Below are 14,943 nucleotides of genomic sequence, written 5' to 3'. Positions count from 1 at the left end.
ACGACGGTGAGACACTGTGAAGACATGTAGGTTACACTAGGGGTGTTCCATATCATACCTTCTACGATATTACCGGTGTTTTTTTTTGGGTGATAAAAATGGGAAATATCGCGAAATTGACGTGATGACGTAATGCGTAACGTCAGACGTCTTCGTGTCTATTTGGACGTGCATGCGTTGCTCGCTGCTGCATACAAACAATGTCGGAGCGTGTGAGTGTAAGGCTGTGAGCTGCAGCCGTTCTGCCGGCAAAGTGGGGGTTATGAAAAAACATATGGTGGTTGAATAATACTGAAGCGGTTGCATATTGTTTGGCTAGATAAACAATTCGCGGTGGTTATTTTACCGTGACCGGTAACTCGCCGTATAGTTGACGTGACTTTAGTTTGTGATGCTAACTGGCCGCTAAGCTAAGGTGCTCTCGACATGATAGCGTGCGGGTTGCTGTGGGCAGCGGCGTAAACATACACATTTGCGTTATTCATACCCGCTAGTAATGTCTACAAGCAATCACGGCATTTTCTCGCTCCTCTTTTTGACCAATCAGAGACATTCATGGCAAAATAATGCTCACAGGACGGTTGCCGGTTACGGCAAAAATAACCACTGCCTAAACAATCGCAAGGGACATTTTTTTTCAACAATACACTTGCCTGCGATGTACAGAGCATGACGCAACAGACTGGCTGCTACCGTATAATTTTTTTTGCCTCTACAATAGTGGTGTGAATTGCCTACTGGCGATTTGATTTGTATCACGATTCATAGGTCACGATTCAATTCGATACGATTAATCCCGATACAAATCTATAAATTGATTATTGCAATATTTTTTTAAACTCAAATTTAGAAAATACTAATCAGTAAATTTTATTTTATTTTATTTAGATTTGTATGAAAATGTATTTATTTATCTGAAAATTCAGGCTTATAATGAAGCCACTACATTTAACAAACAGGTTGCAGTCTGTTTCATGTTTGAAACAGCACTAAAATAAAAATATTAAGGCTTAATGTTCCATTAATATCAAATGTTTCCATGCTTAATGTGAAAATCCTAACCCTAAGTAAGACGTTTTGTTGAATATTTCCATAAAAAAATTGATGTTTAAAAATCGATTCGGCCACATATTGAATCGATTCGAGAATTGCGTGCTGTAATATTGCGATATATTGCCGAATCGATTTTTTCTAATACCCCTACTCTACAACATTGAGGATCAACCACACAGGATAAAATAATGGACCGTCCTGACTCATGCAGTTTGCCACTGACTTCTGAAGGCTCGTTTTCTTTTTATTTGCTAAGTAAATGTGCTTTGTATGCTTTAAGCAGTTATGTTACAATTAGATCTCGCAGGGTAAACACTACCTGGCCTGTTTTTATTTCCATTTCATTCCATTATGGTTGCTATATCTGCACTTTGTTTACATTTCAATTGTGGAAAAAAGGTGACTTAAATATTGTGCTGCAATAAAAAAAATATTATTCCAAAGCACCAATCACAAATCTATTGTTCAGTAATAATTACCAATATCGTCAAAAATATCGTCACCGCAAATTTCTTTGAAATATCGTGATATCATTTTTAGGCAATATCACCCACCCCTAATGTACACACAAATTAAGCATTATTAGACACATGAGGGAAGAGCTTTAAAGAAAATATTAAATTAAGACACTGTGAAAACATTCATATCCGGCGTCTCAGGAGGGGAAAGCAGTGCGCCATTAACACTGTGTATAGTGGAGATGGGGTGCTGTTGACCTCGACTTGGGACGTCGTGAATCGGTGGGGAGAATACTTCGAAGACCTCCTCAATTCCACCAACACGCCTTCCTTTGAGGAAGCAGGGTCTGGGGACTCTGAGGTGGGCCCCCCTATCTCTGGGGTCGAAGTCACTGAAGTGGTTGGAAAGCTTCTCGGTGGCAGGGCCTCGGGGTGGATGAGGTTCGGCCGGAGTTCCTAAAGGCTCTGGATGTAGTGGGGCTGTCGTGGTTGACACGTCTCTACAACATCGCGTGGACATCAGGGACAGTGCCTCTGGATTGGCAGACCGGGGTGGTGGTTCCTCTTTTTAAGAAGGGGGACCGGAGGGTGTGTTCCAACTTTAGAGGGATCACACTCCTCAGCCTCCCAGGTAAGGTCTATTCGGGGGTGCTGCAGAGGAGGATCCGTCGGGAAGTTGAATCTCAGATTCAGGAGGAGCAGTGTGGTTTTCGTCCCGGCCGTGGAACAGTGGACCAGCTCTACACACTCAGCAGGATCCTTGAGGGTGCGTGGGAGTTCGCCCAACCAGTCCACATGTGTTTTGTGGACTTGGAGAAGGCGTTTGACCGTGTCCCTCGGGGAGTCCTGTGGGGGGTGCTTCGGGAGTATGGGGTACCGGGCCCCCTGATACGGGCTACTCGGTCCCTGTACGACCGATGTCAGAGTTTGGTCCGCATTGCCGGCAGTAAGTCGAATTCGTTTCCTGTGAGGGTCGGACTCCGCCAAGGTTGCCCTTTGTCACCGATTCTGTTCGTAATTTTTATGGACAGAATTTCTAGGCGCAGCCGGAGTGTCGAGGGGGTCCGGTTTGGTGGCCTCAACATTGCATCTCTGCTTTTTGCAGATGATGTGGTGCTGCTGGCTTCTTCAAGCCGTGATCTCCAGCTCTCGCTGGAGCGGTTTGCAGCCGAGTGTGAAGCGGTTGGGATGAGGATCAGCACCTCCAAATCCGAGACCATGGTCCTCAGTCGGAAAAGGGTGGAGTGCTCTCTGCGGGTCGGGGATGAGGTCCTGCCCCAAGTGGAGGAGTTCAAGTATCTTGGGGTCTTGTTCACGAGTGAGGGTAGGTTAGAGCGGGAGATCGACAGACGGATCGGTGCAGCGTCTGCAGTGATGCGGACGCTGTATCGGTCCGTTGTGGTGAAGAAGGAGCTGAGCCGAAAGGCAAAGCTCTCGATTTACCGGTCGATCTACGTTCCTGTCCTCACCTATGGTCACGAGCTGTGGGTCGTGACCGAAAGAACGAGATCCCGGATACAAGCGGCCGAAATGAGTTTCCTCCGCAGGGTAGCCGGGCTCTCCCTTAGAGATAGGGTGAGAAGCTCGGTCATTCGGGAGGGACTCAGCGTCGAGCCGCTACTCCTCCACGTTGAGAGGAACCAGTTGAGGTGGCTGGGGCATCTGGTTCGGATGCCTCCTGGGCGCCTCCCTGGGGAGGTGTTCCGGGCATGTCCTACCGGCAGGAGGCCCCGGGGACGACCCAGGACACGCTGGAGAGACTACGTCTCACGGCTGGCCTGGGAACGCCTTGGGATCCCATCGGAGGAGCTGGCTGAAGTGGCTAGGGAGAGGGAAGTCTGGGCTTCCCTGCTAAAGTTGCTGCCCCCGCGACCCGTCCCCGGATAAGCGGAATTGAAGACGGAACGGAACGGAACGAACTGTGAAAACATTCAGACATGATGTGAGGACATTTAGTCTGTGTGAAGACGATTAGCCACAATGTAAAGACATTTTTATGACACTGTGGACAATTCAACATAACATACGGACTAATAGACACTTTGTGGATGATGTGAGGACATTTAGTCTGTGTGAAGACGATTAGCCACAATGTAAAGACATTTTTATGACACTGTGGACAATTCAACATAACATACGGACTAATAGACACTTTGTGGATGATTACTTGAAATGAAGAAATTTATTTAACTCAACGCTATGTTTAATTTTAACAACATTTATAGAGCACTTTAAAAATAAAGTGAAACAGAGTGCTTTACATGAATTCAAAGTAGTGATGAGAATATATGCGGGGATAGGAAATAGAATTGACGCCCATTAAAGTGCATTGGAGAAAAAAATTCTTACTAATTAAACCCAATAAATGCTTTTTAAAAAAATACGTGGATGAACACTGAAAATACATTTTCCACGAAAAATGGGTGGAAAATGGGGAGCCCTCCAAAAATTAAAAAAATATATATATATTTTTTTTAATCTGCAAATATACAAATTTGCGGATACCGGACCGAGAGTATGTGAGAGTCGAATGGTCCACTGTAATTCGATTCCTAAGAATCATTTGTTTGCTTGCGTGACGATTCTACTCTCTGAGCACCTCTGCCACCCATCTGACTACTAGCTTCTGTTCGGGAATAGACCGTTTCCGCTTAGTTTCTAATTGCCATATTTGAGGGCATGCACGCAAAAGAAAAACACGAAGAGAAGCCTTAGCATTATCGGTCTACTTTCGTCTGGTTTCCTGAAAAAAGTCCTTATCAGGACACCTACCTGTCCATTACATCGACACATTGGAACCAGTTGTTCAAAGTTGTTAGGTAGAACAACTATAGTTGGAGGAATTTGATGCTGTCAAGAGCCTGGAGTCTTATAATAACTTTGTGTCTGGATGGGTGAAGGATGTTGGCTGCATTTAACAAAATAATTTTTGTGTTGTGACAGCTAAGGTATGTCACTTTTGGTTAACAGTTGATACAGTATGTCGATTACTACTTTGATGGTGTAAAATAAAACGTTCATTAAGTCTGGATGAACAAGTCTTGCGGTATAACGAAGCTTTTCAAGCTAGTTTAGCTTGCTAACTGCTAACACTCATTTGCAACACTTCGCTTAGCAGAAATCAAGAATAATGTGTTGTTTTTATTTTTATCAGCACATCTGTTGAATTTACAATCAAAGTTTAATCTTATGACACACTGAACATCTCTAGTTGAGCAATTAGAGCAACCATAAACTAGGGTGTATACTTACCCCGGCCTTAAAATTGTGTTACCAGTTGCAGTTACACTGTGTACTTCACCTCCTATTAGTCACGCAATGCCAACCGAACATTTTCATGAATTCATAAAACCCTCGGACACCGGAACAGGACATAAGAAAATGGTCTGTACTCTAAAATGACCTATTAAAAGAGGACGTTTGGTCACCCTACCATAAACAGCACAGGTGTTCACCATTGTTGTGAACACAAAACTGACTTTGCGACTATTTTGCCCCTGCTATTTAACTCAATCAACCACGTGACCTCTAACATGGAAGGCTTTACACACTGCATACAAACTTGACATCACATAGTAAGGGTCTACATATGGCAGCAGCATTACTGACATCAATATGAAAAATTTCCTCACTCAGAATCGAGAATCGATTGTGAATCAATAAGAGAATCAGTAAGGAATCGGATCAATAAGCAGTACTCATAATCAAAACCAAATTGCTCAATTCATACCAATTGTCATCCCTAAGCATAATACAATTAAACAAAACGTAACTAAGAAATAATAAAATAACTATTAAGTTAAAGCAAGAAAATAAATATATTAAAACTAGAGAAGGCCATCAAGTTGTGTTAATAGACAAGGAAAACATGGACACTGTGTGGATATTTAGACACAAAGTAAGCGCATTTGAAACTTCATAATGTATATCACCTTGTGCTCAACTGGAGGGATCTGATCAGACTCAGGTTGTGACATCATCTCAGAGTCCTGCAACAGAGATTGAGATGAGATCAGATGACAGTCAAACCACACTCAAAAGAATATACAATGTATGGGCACAGTTCATATGAGACTGTGTATATATATATATATATATGAAATTTAGAAGCTTGTAAAACAGCTGTGTTTTGCATGCTCAGCTGGCACATGACAGAAACGGTTTGAGTGAAAGCGTTCCAAGGGGAAAATACCACTTAAGAGCAAAACAAACACACATAAATACTGTATACACATGTGCTCATAAACAAACTAACACACAAGCGCACACGCTGTGGGCTGAGCTAAAAAAAAAATCCCCAAGAATATAGAGCTTGCAACCTCATGGTCACCAGTGTGGACGGTGCCTTGTGTTTGTGTACAAACAAAAACAAAACAAAAATAAAAACAAAAATCATGTGGTGTGGCGTAAATCTGTGTACGCTCCCAAATTGTGGGAATTTAGAAGAAATTAAGTTAAATGAAAAAATAAAATAATTAATTATATCAAATAAAATAAATTAATTAATTACATTCCTTTTTTCTATTTTTTTTTTAACAATGCACCTTACTGAACTCTGAGACACTGGCACAACCAGGATCCTATGTTCTTATTTACAGTTTGAGGTTTTATTAGTGATAGTTAAAAAAAAAAATAAGGCTGAAGTTGCCCACCTAAATAATAAAAGACAATGACATGCTATCATCTTACACACGGATTTATCACACTCGTCGAGATTTATTCCTGGATTTTTTTTTCTTATTTTAGAGTTTGTGGATTTTAACTTTGATCGATGAAGATCATATGATTAGAGAATGGAGAAAACCTAATCCTCATCTTCCTGTTTTCTCTTTGTTAATCTTCTTAAACTATGCAATCATACAGTAAACCTCTAATAAACTACATGATTTGCAGGCAATGTTCGCAAGTGTTTTTTCTTCTCCAATGGGTTTCACTCGCACTGCTGATCACCATTTTAGGGAAAAAAAAACAAAGTCGCCTCTAGACCGCTTCCCCGAATTCATCGCCAACTTCCTCTCTGAAGTTGTTTCCTCTGCTGATTTAACACCCTCGTTGCCTTTTCACATACAAAAACCCACTCACCCCTAGAGCCTGCGCACATAATACATAAACATCCATAGATAAAGTCACAGATCAGCTCCTTTTGTTGAAATCAAGATTACAGGCTTCACATTCCACTTTTTTCCTTTTTCCTATTTTTTTTAATCCCATCCCCGCAGACAAAGCAAATGTTGGATAATGACATGTACACCATGCACACAACAAAAGTAACAAAAGTCTTAAGCAAAACTCTTTCAGGAATGTCAGTATTGTTCTTTCTCCTTTTGTTCTTTTCATCTTCCATCATCCTTCACATAACCCTTTCTTTGTTGTTGCTCCAGGTGAACTCCCAACTCTGGGCAGGTGCTGACACGTTTGCTGCAGTCTTGTTGTGCTCTCGTTGAGTCAGGGTAATGAGGTGTGCCAAACTAGATCCAGACTTAAAAGAATGCACTTCTGGCATCTTGATACTTTTGTTAATCCCAAAACTAAATTTGATGCTCTCAAAGCGTTGGATTTAGGTGCCAAAGACAGTACAAATATTTTCAGTAAAGATCGTGATTTTTCTGGGTCGAAAATTTTTGGTTTAAGCTTGAAATTTTAGGGAATGATACATCTCACACAAAAATGCAGCTATCATGCATGACATCACACATGATTTGAGCTCCGTGAGCATTTCAGGGATTAACTACTAAAGAGGGCTATGCTTTTCCTTTTGAGTTTTTAGCAAATGGCAAATGATAAATGTGATAACCAGGACAAAACAATAAATGGAACACCAGAAAGTGGCTAACACTTCTGTGTTCTGGCTGCTTTGCACTACATGATGTATACAATGACAATAATGTTGTTAGAAGAAGAAATGTGATACATGAATTGTTTTGACATAGTGTACAATACCAATAGAACTCAATTCCAGGTGTGCTTTCTGTTTTTCTTGTTTTATTGTCAATTTAGTCAGATTGTACTAGCAGTATTTTTTTGTCTTAATATATGTCACTGCATCTAACACTTAAAATGTTTTGGTTATTATGTATTGCCTTATTTATTATTTTTACTGATGTATGTCAGTTAACAATGTTTCAAAGCACATACCGGTAATTCAGTAAGCCACCATCCAGTCTTGATTTTGACATTTGAAACCATTATTAAGACTTTCACGATCCAGTCTATCAATATACATTATATACAGTACATGTTTACATATGCTTCATCAGATAGTTACGTTAACTATAGTATTTTTTTCTTGTTTGCCTGTCTTCATGCTTCTCTTCCTCTGTCTCTGACAAGACTCCCCTCCCCTTGCATTCCAGCATCGCCTTCTCCTCCTCCCACCTGACAAAGCCATCATTGTATCACAGATACTATTTAATATGGAGTCCCTTTCCCAGTGACTCCTATAGTGCAAAAGGGTCTTATTTTCCTCCCTTGTCATCACAGCACTCTCTGTTTAGCTCATGACAAGACTGGGATTAACGGAAAGCATAAAATAAGGCTCTCAAGCAGTAGTAATTACCACATACATGTCTGTTTATGCCTTTTGCTGTACAGTACGTGTTTTGGTAAAAACATAAACATGGCTTTCTCAACTCAAAGCACACTTGCTCATTTCTAGAAAAATTCTAACAACCTATGACCCGAAACACAGCATCCTCACAGGAAAGAAAGCCCACTGTTATGGCAGCTGACTCAGGATGAGGAAATCTCTCTTTTGGATATAAAGTCATGGGTGTGGGTGTCTCTGCAAAGACCACACATCACCTTAAGTCCCACATGCAAGGGATCAAGTTATGTTTGGATTTGGGAGTGGGGGTGGGAATGGGGATATGACAGATAGACGGGAAGGAACTGAAAATTATTTATAACCCAAATCTCTTACATACTGGGTCACATGTGGCAGTGGACCCCGAGTGCTGGATTCAATTGAGACAAATGGACGACAGAGCATGGCCGATTAGCAGAACATGGAAATAGATGTAACTAATTACTAACTAAATTGGCTCATAGGAGCAACTATGCTTAGAATTGAATTAGCAAGCCTTTAAGAGTAATATTGTCCTAAAAAGTAATATTTTCTGTTTTTCTGAAAACTCAAAAACTGAAAGGTAGAATTTAAATTAATAACTTCATTTCAGGACTTGAACGATCTATTTAACTAATGATGTAGCTGATTTTTTGCAGCGGTGGCCAGCATTATGAGGAGATGTTTAAGCCCCCCACCCCCATTTAAAAAAAATAATTAATAATAATAATAATAATAAATCTAAATATGACTTACGCCAATATTTTAAGAAGGTGATGATATTCAACTCATTGTCCAACCATCTGGTACTCATTTAATATATTGTTTTTTGTTCTCTTACTATGACTGCTATTCTGCATGTGTTTCTTTTTATTTTTCAACACAGTGAATTTTGCATGCGTTATTAGGTCTGGAAAGGGACAATTTTAGAATCCAGATAAATCATCATGAGATATACATTATTTTTTAGTATTATATACAGTACATACCTCAGATGTGCACATACCATAAAGCAGATGTTTTCTGTCTGGCGCGCAACCGGTGATAAAAGTAAGACTACTTGTACTGAGCAAACACAGCAGACCATCTCCTCCACATTCCCCCCTTCAAGTTGCATTGGTTTTAACATTAACTTCAACGGATCACTGCTTTGAACTACCTGTACAAGTGTTAAATCTGTTAACGAATCATGACTCTAGTCAAATGAAGCAGGGACCGAAGGTATAAAGCCTTAAAATGCCATGGCAGTTTCAAATATAGCAAATATGGTTTCCTATCCAACCTGACTTTACGGTATGGAAATATATTGATCATATGGCCTATAGCTTTATAGTACTAGTCACCATTGATTATGTTGTATAATAAGTTCTGTATGGCCTATATGCGTTTGTAATCTGCTTTAATCTTTCCATAATGTAATACATTCTACAGAATCTGCATTCCTCTTAGTTAGAAGTATGTTGTGCATTTTGTGTTAATCATTAAACACCCAACTTGGGTGCAGATGTTGTAAATTCCTGAGCTGATTGTGGAAAGAATAGACAAGCATGTGTTAGAAGTGCACTTACCATAATTAGAGCTGGACAGGCCACTTCTGTCATTATGCAGAAAATAATCCAGTTTCTCTGTGATCCAGATTTTACCTCACGGATCCCCCAAAACTACCACAAATGTCCTACTGCTGTGATTACAATCCTTTCCTTGACAGCAGAAACATTCCCTTTGCAGCATGGGCAACCTGTGAAAGACTTTCCATCCTAGATCTTGCATACACACGCAGCCACAATGACACACAGGCACGCACCGCAAATATACACAAAAGTAAAAAAAACAAAAAAACAGACAGCCTCAGCCAATTGCGACGTGTAGAGGAATTTGACAGCAGCTGGAAGTCAAGCTCGAGAAGGATTGGAACAAGGGGAGGGAATTTTGCTCCCTCTCTCTCTTTTGCTCTCTCTATCACACATACACTCAACTCCCCCACACAAACTCGGTCTTTCATGCACATTACATGAGGACACACACTCTCCTCATAATAGGCAGGTGCTAACAGACTACCTCAACTTGACCCCTCATTCTCTTCAGTTGAAAGAGAGAAGGCTGCTCAATTATTCGGCTGGTGAGAAAAGGAGTGAGGGACAAAGAAGAAAAGCTAACATTCTCCCTCACTCACAACAGACTTATTTGGTTAGTCATATTACAAGGAAAATGCAGTACTGTATGACTAAAATGTTACATTTCAAGTTTTGTTCGGATCAATTCAATGGCAACAAAAAAGACACATCCTGTATCATGTTGCAGGCAATTATAAAGTTTCAAAAAGGACTTGGTAACACTGCAATCCTGCTTTCACATAGTTAGTCGGCTACAGATTAGAAATGCAAATGCATGCCAAAGTAATTAGTGAAAGTGAGGACCGTAATCACAGCATTTTATAGGAAGTCCTAGATATTTCATGCAACTATGCCTCTAGTGGCTGTAAGTAGCAGAGCAGATGACATCACATCATTGCGTCGTTCATTTTTCACTAGTTTGTGTGAAGACATCATTCCTGTTACATAGTGCACTTTAAAAAAAAAAACAAGATTAAAATATGAATGCATTATTTCTAAGGAAACGGCATTTGAAAGCAATTAAACTAAAAGTTTGATACGAATAATTAAATGGTATGTACTTAAATGGGAATTTTGGAAATATCTTGCATTAGACTTAAAGGGGACGTCAACCTTAAACATTTCTTTACAATCTTACTTTACTAGTCTAAACATGAAATTCTGATTAATATTACATTTGTGGAATATGAGTTATGCAGTAAAAAATCCAGCCGTTTTTATCCATCTCAGGGGGCGGCCATTTTGCCACTTGCTGTCGACTTAAGATGACATCACAGTTGCTCAAGAGACCTGAGCAATATAATGTCATTTTGCCTCAACAGCAAGTGGCAAATTGGTCGCCTTTTGATATTGATAAAAACGGCTGGATTTTGCTGCTTAACTCATATTCCACTAATGCAATATTAATCAAAATACCGTATTTAGACTAGTGGGGCTGCATAGAACATAATATTGGGGTGGGGGTGGGGGGTGACATCCCCTTTAACTAATAAAATGACAGTACATGTAAGGGCTTCATGTAAATAAAACACAAAGTCCATGTTTTTAGTTAAATTATCTATTGTACAACTGTAACATACAGAATTTAGTATATCATTATCATATTATTTACAATATTTGGTTACTTGAGTGAATGCTGAAAATGAAAAATATAAAACAGTCTAAATTATTTTTAACAAAACATAATATAATTGGTCATATTTAATATCATACTGTATGTTATAGTCTATAGAAATCACAGAATCAAAGTGTTTTTTCACTATTGACGTCTACAATAATTGTAGATCAAGTACAACATTTTAATATGTTTAAGCATCAACGTTTTTTTTTGACCATGTTGAATTTTTAATTTGCCAATGAACCGAATACATTTTTCATTCATTCAAGTAGAAGTAAGGTAATACTTTTTCTTTTCAATAATATTTTATGTTCTTTGTGCCCCCACTAGTCTAAATACGGTATAATACTGTGTTTAAGCCCGGATATCACTGAGTACCACAGACTTACAAGGGTACGCACACATAGCAAGTGTTGCTTTTTCAGCGGGCTTCGTTCAATGTTGCAAAACGTTGCAAAGCCACTTTTCAAAGTCGTTTTCAATGTCACAATCAACATGTTCAAAAATCTTCTGCAACAAAAAAAAATGTTTGGTTTGTCTATTATTTACATTTGTTTGAGGATCTTTAACATTAAAGTGGGCAAAATATACAAAATAGTATGAATTTGATTTGATTTCACGGCAAATGTCCATAACCTTGCTGCTTCAGTTTTCATCATTGGGATTCACATCGCTTTTGTATTGTTACAGTTTGACATGTTTTTTTAATTTAATTTTTTTAATTCAGCAACAACTGAATCTAACGTTTACACCAGTGTGCTAATAAGAATAGAATTTAAGCAGTTTGCTTGGCATTTATTACATTTACATTTTGTAAATAGGTGGTCACGTTGACTAAGTCGTAAAATGCACTCTAAGATTTAACGTGTCTTACACAACACAAACGAAAAAGTGGTTCAAGCATCTATAGGCAAAATATTTGAATAGGTCAACTAAACAATAACAAAGCTGTCTCTAAGAGCAGAAGCATCAAAGGATTTATCACATGCCGACTTTAGTGAGCAACCTTTCCATCAGTCAAGACTTTCTCCAGAGTTAAACTGTTAGCAGATTTGCTCAAGCTATGAACAGCATCTGAAAAATCTCAAGCATGTCTTGTCATGTCTAGACTTCATTCATCTCGTTCTATATCTGAGCTCCAGTGTTTTATTTGGCACACATTTAAAGGATGAATTGGACAACAATATGAGTCACTCGGGACTACGACAATACTCAGAAGTCATGCAGGAGTTTGTTTAGGCTGCAGCTCAAATGAAGTGTATGGCACGTTTGTGGGCCGAAAATGATAAGTGCAGACTTCAAAAATGTACTGAGGTGTCACACAAACCCCAAAACAAAACCTTAACCCTTAAACAGCTCCTTCTACTCACGGAATGCGGAATGCAAAAGACTATACATTTGTAGAGCATACAATTAAGGGCACATAACATGCATTTCAATTCATTTCCTGAAGAACTATCTACTGCAAAGAGCTGTCAGTAGGATATTCCTTACAGTTCATCCTAAATCTTAATTTAATTTCAAGTGTTTCCACATAAGCTACTTAAACCATGAACACTTTGTTGTGGCTTCTTGGGAGCATTGGAGCTGACATCACCCACACAAACACACAGGGTAATGTTGGACACAATTTCTGAGTGAGTTTCACAATCTCCATGTGACCTCAGGGGGCTCAGCCCAACTGTGAAGATTTATTCTTGGAAAGCAGTTCCACCCAGTGATTGAAAACCAATCTAATTTTAGACAGTAAAATACCACATTTTTATGTTCATATGTCCCCAAAGTCTTAAAATAAAATTCTAACCCTTGGGAGATCTCAGTGGGATGCCAGATTAATTCTGAACTTTATTAGTAATCTTCTATTCACAATAATTTTTAAATAATCATAATCTAATAATCTTGAAATTGTTTGTGAATTTAGGCGAAAACGTTTTCTGATGCAGCACCAACACCCACCCGTTTAACAAAATCTTTATAGGGTACACTTTTGTTTGTTTTCCCAGCTGTTTAAATATTGCAGCAACCATGCGAACAAATCTGTGTGTAATGGATGTGACATCAGTTGGCGCCATGGAGGTGTTGGCGGTTAGTGCAGTTTACTCACACTTTTGTTTGCAAAGTGATGTTAAACGTATTGGGTTGACAAATCAGACATCCTTACAAGCTTGCAGCTGTTTGTCTTTATTTCAACACACACAGTGAGTTTGCAGCATGGGTGTGACAATATTCTCAATGAAATGCAAAAATGTGAATCCAGGAATAGTGCCATGTTTGAAGTCAATCAAAGTATACAATCCCAAGGGAATGGTGTCTAATTGTTGTTGATTATGTTGTACACAGTAAATTATGTAATGAGTAAATTTGACCTTAATGTCAGGGTTACATTTAAATCTTCCTCAAATGATGCAACTCCGAGAGAGAGAAATCAAGGACCACACCCAAGTTTGTGACCTTAACCAGAGTCCATTTGGTCCCACTCTAAACACAGTAAAATTTACACTTGTAAGAGAGTAAAAAAATAAACAAATAAAAAGAAGAAAAAAGTCACTCAAGGGATGAGGAACAAACCCACAACTTCAGGTTGGGAGCCAGCTAATTCACTCCCTGAGCCATGAATCTCTTACTGTGTGTTAATATATGACTCGTCAGCTGGAATCTTCATTATCTCGTCTCCTTTTGGATATTGTTTACAATCTGCTGCTCAGATTTAATTATAACTGTTTGATTTTAGTTATAACTGTTTAGATTTAGTTATAACTGCTTTAATTTTTTCAGCAAAGCTTGATGAGTGTAATAATGTGACGGAACGTTTGAAGATTCTTCCTTCCTTTTCCCACGTAATTAGCCATCTGTTTCGGGGGAGAAAATGTGTTATAATCGATTCCTTTGTAAAGTTGTATTTACTGCAAAGGTGCCAGGTTGTCTGGTCTACTGTGTTTCCGCCCGGTTGGCCACCTGAAGGGGTGCCAAGTTGTCTGACCTACTATATTTCCACACCAATCGGCCATCTGTCCATGTGTATTGAGTACTGTCTGTCTTGGGACTTAGGGGCGGCACTGGAGAGGGGCGGGGCTTAAGGGCAGCAAAGGAGGAAGAGGAAGGGGAGGGTTTTTTGGGGCTGCTATGCTGAAACTATAAGAATGACTACAAGTGGGAGGGCGCACACACACACAAGGGGAGCGACAGCATTTTGGCTGTAACTTGTCTGTGTCCAGAAATTTCTGCAAAATAAATCCTTCGAAGGACCTGTTTCACCGATCTCCAGTCTGATTTTACGAACACGCGGAAAACATAAGGATTGTTTTTTAACAATATAGGCAAACAGTAGACGTGGCATAGCTTCGGTGGTATAGTGGTAATCTCCCAAACTGAAGGTCGTGGGTTTGTTCCTTCTAGTGTACCGGTAATATTTTTTAAATAATTTTTTTAACAAATGGGTAAAATTTAGTCAAAATGTCTCCTTGCAAAATTTACTTTGAATTTCTGAGTGAAAAAAATGGAATAGTTTTTTTTCACCGGATAGGCATATTCTCTCGTACACACTACAAATACTTTGAGTAAAATTTACTTTGAATATTTTACTCTCTTCCAAGTGTAAATTGTGCGTGGAAAAACCTGATTTAAGTAGATTAGTTGTTG

At 39.2% G+C, this 14,943-nt stretch overlaps 1 protein-coding gene across 6 annotated transcripts in view; it reads right to left on the bottom strand.

The window, feature by feature from the left end:
- phldb2b (pleckstrin homology-like domain, family B, member 2b) overlaps positions 1-9,968 on the bottom strand; it is a 47,253-nt gene extending 37,285 nt beyond the window's left edge. For 2 of the 6 annotated variants that reach the window (XM_086065605.1, XM_086065607.1), the window contains exons 1-2: positions 9,642-9,964; positions 5,444-5,500 (exon numbers count right to left, since the gene is read on the bottom strand). In XM_086065605.1, the coding sequence (XP_085921731.1) occupies positions 5,444-5,500; positions 9,642-9,674 (90 nt within the window). In that variant the 5' untranslated portion in view covers positions 9,675-9,964. Of the gene's footprint in view, positions 1-5,443; positions 5,501-9,641 lie in introns of all 6 variants that reach the window. The other 4 variants (XM_086065604.1, XM_086065608.1, XM_086065610.1 and 1 more) reach the window with 3 other exon arrangements.
- Positions 9,969-14,943: the final 4,975 nt, after the last annotated feature.

This window comes from Leptonotus elevatus, chromosome 21 (genome assembly GCF_054856555.1).
Source record: "Leptonotus elevatus isolate MCC_2025b chromosome 21, RoL_Lele_1.0, whole genome shotgun sequence".
NCBI classification, from domain to species: Eukaryota; Metazoa; Chordata; class Actinopteri; order Syngnathiformes; family Syngnathidae; genus Leptonotus; species Leptonotus elevatus.
Note: the sequence above shows the minus strand (reverse complement) of the source record. Positions and strands in the feature narration are given on the sequence as shown.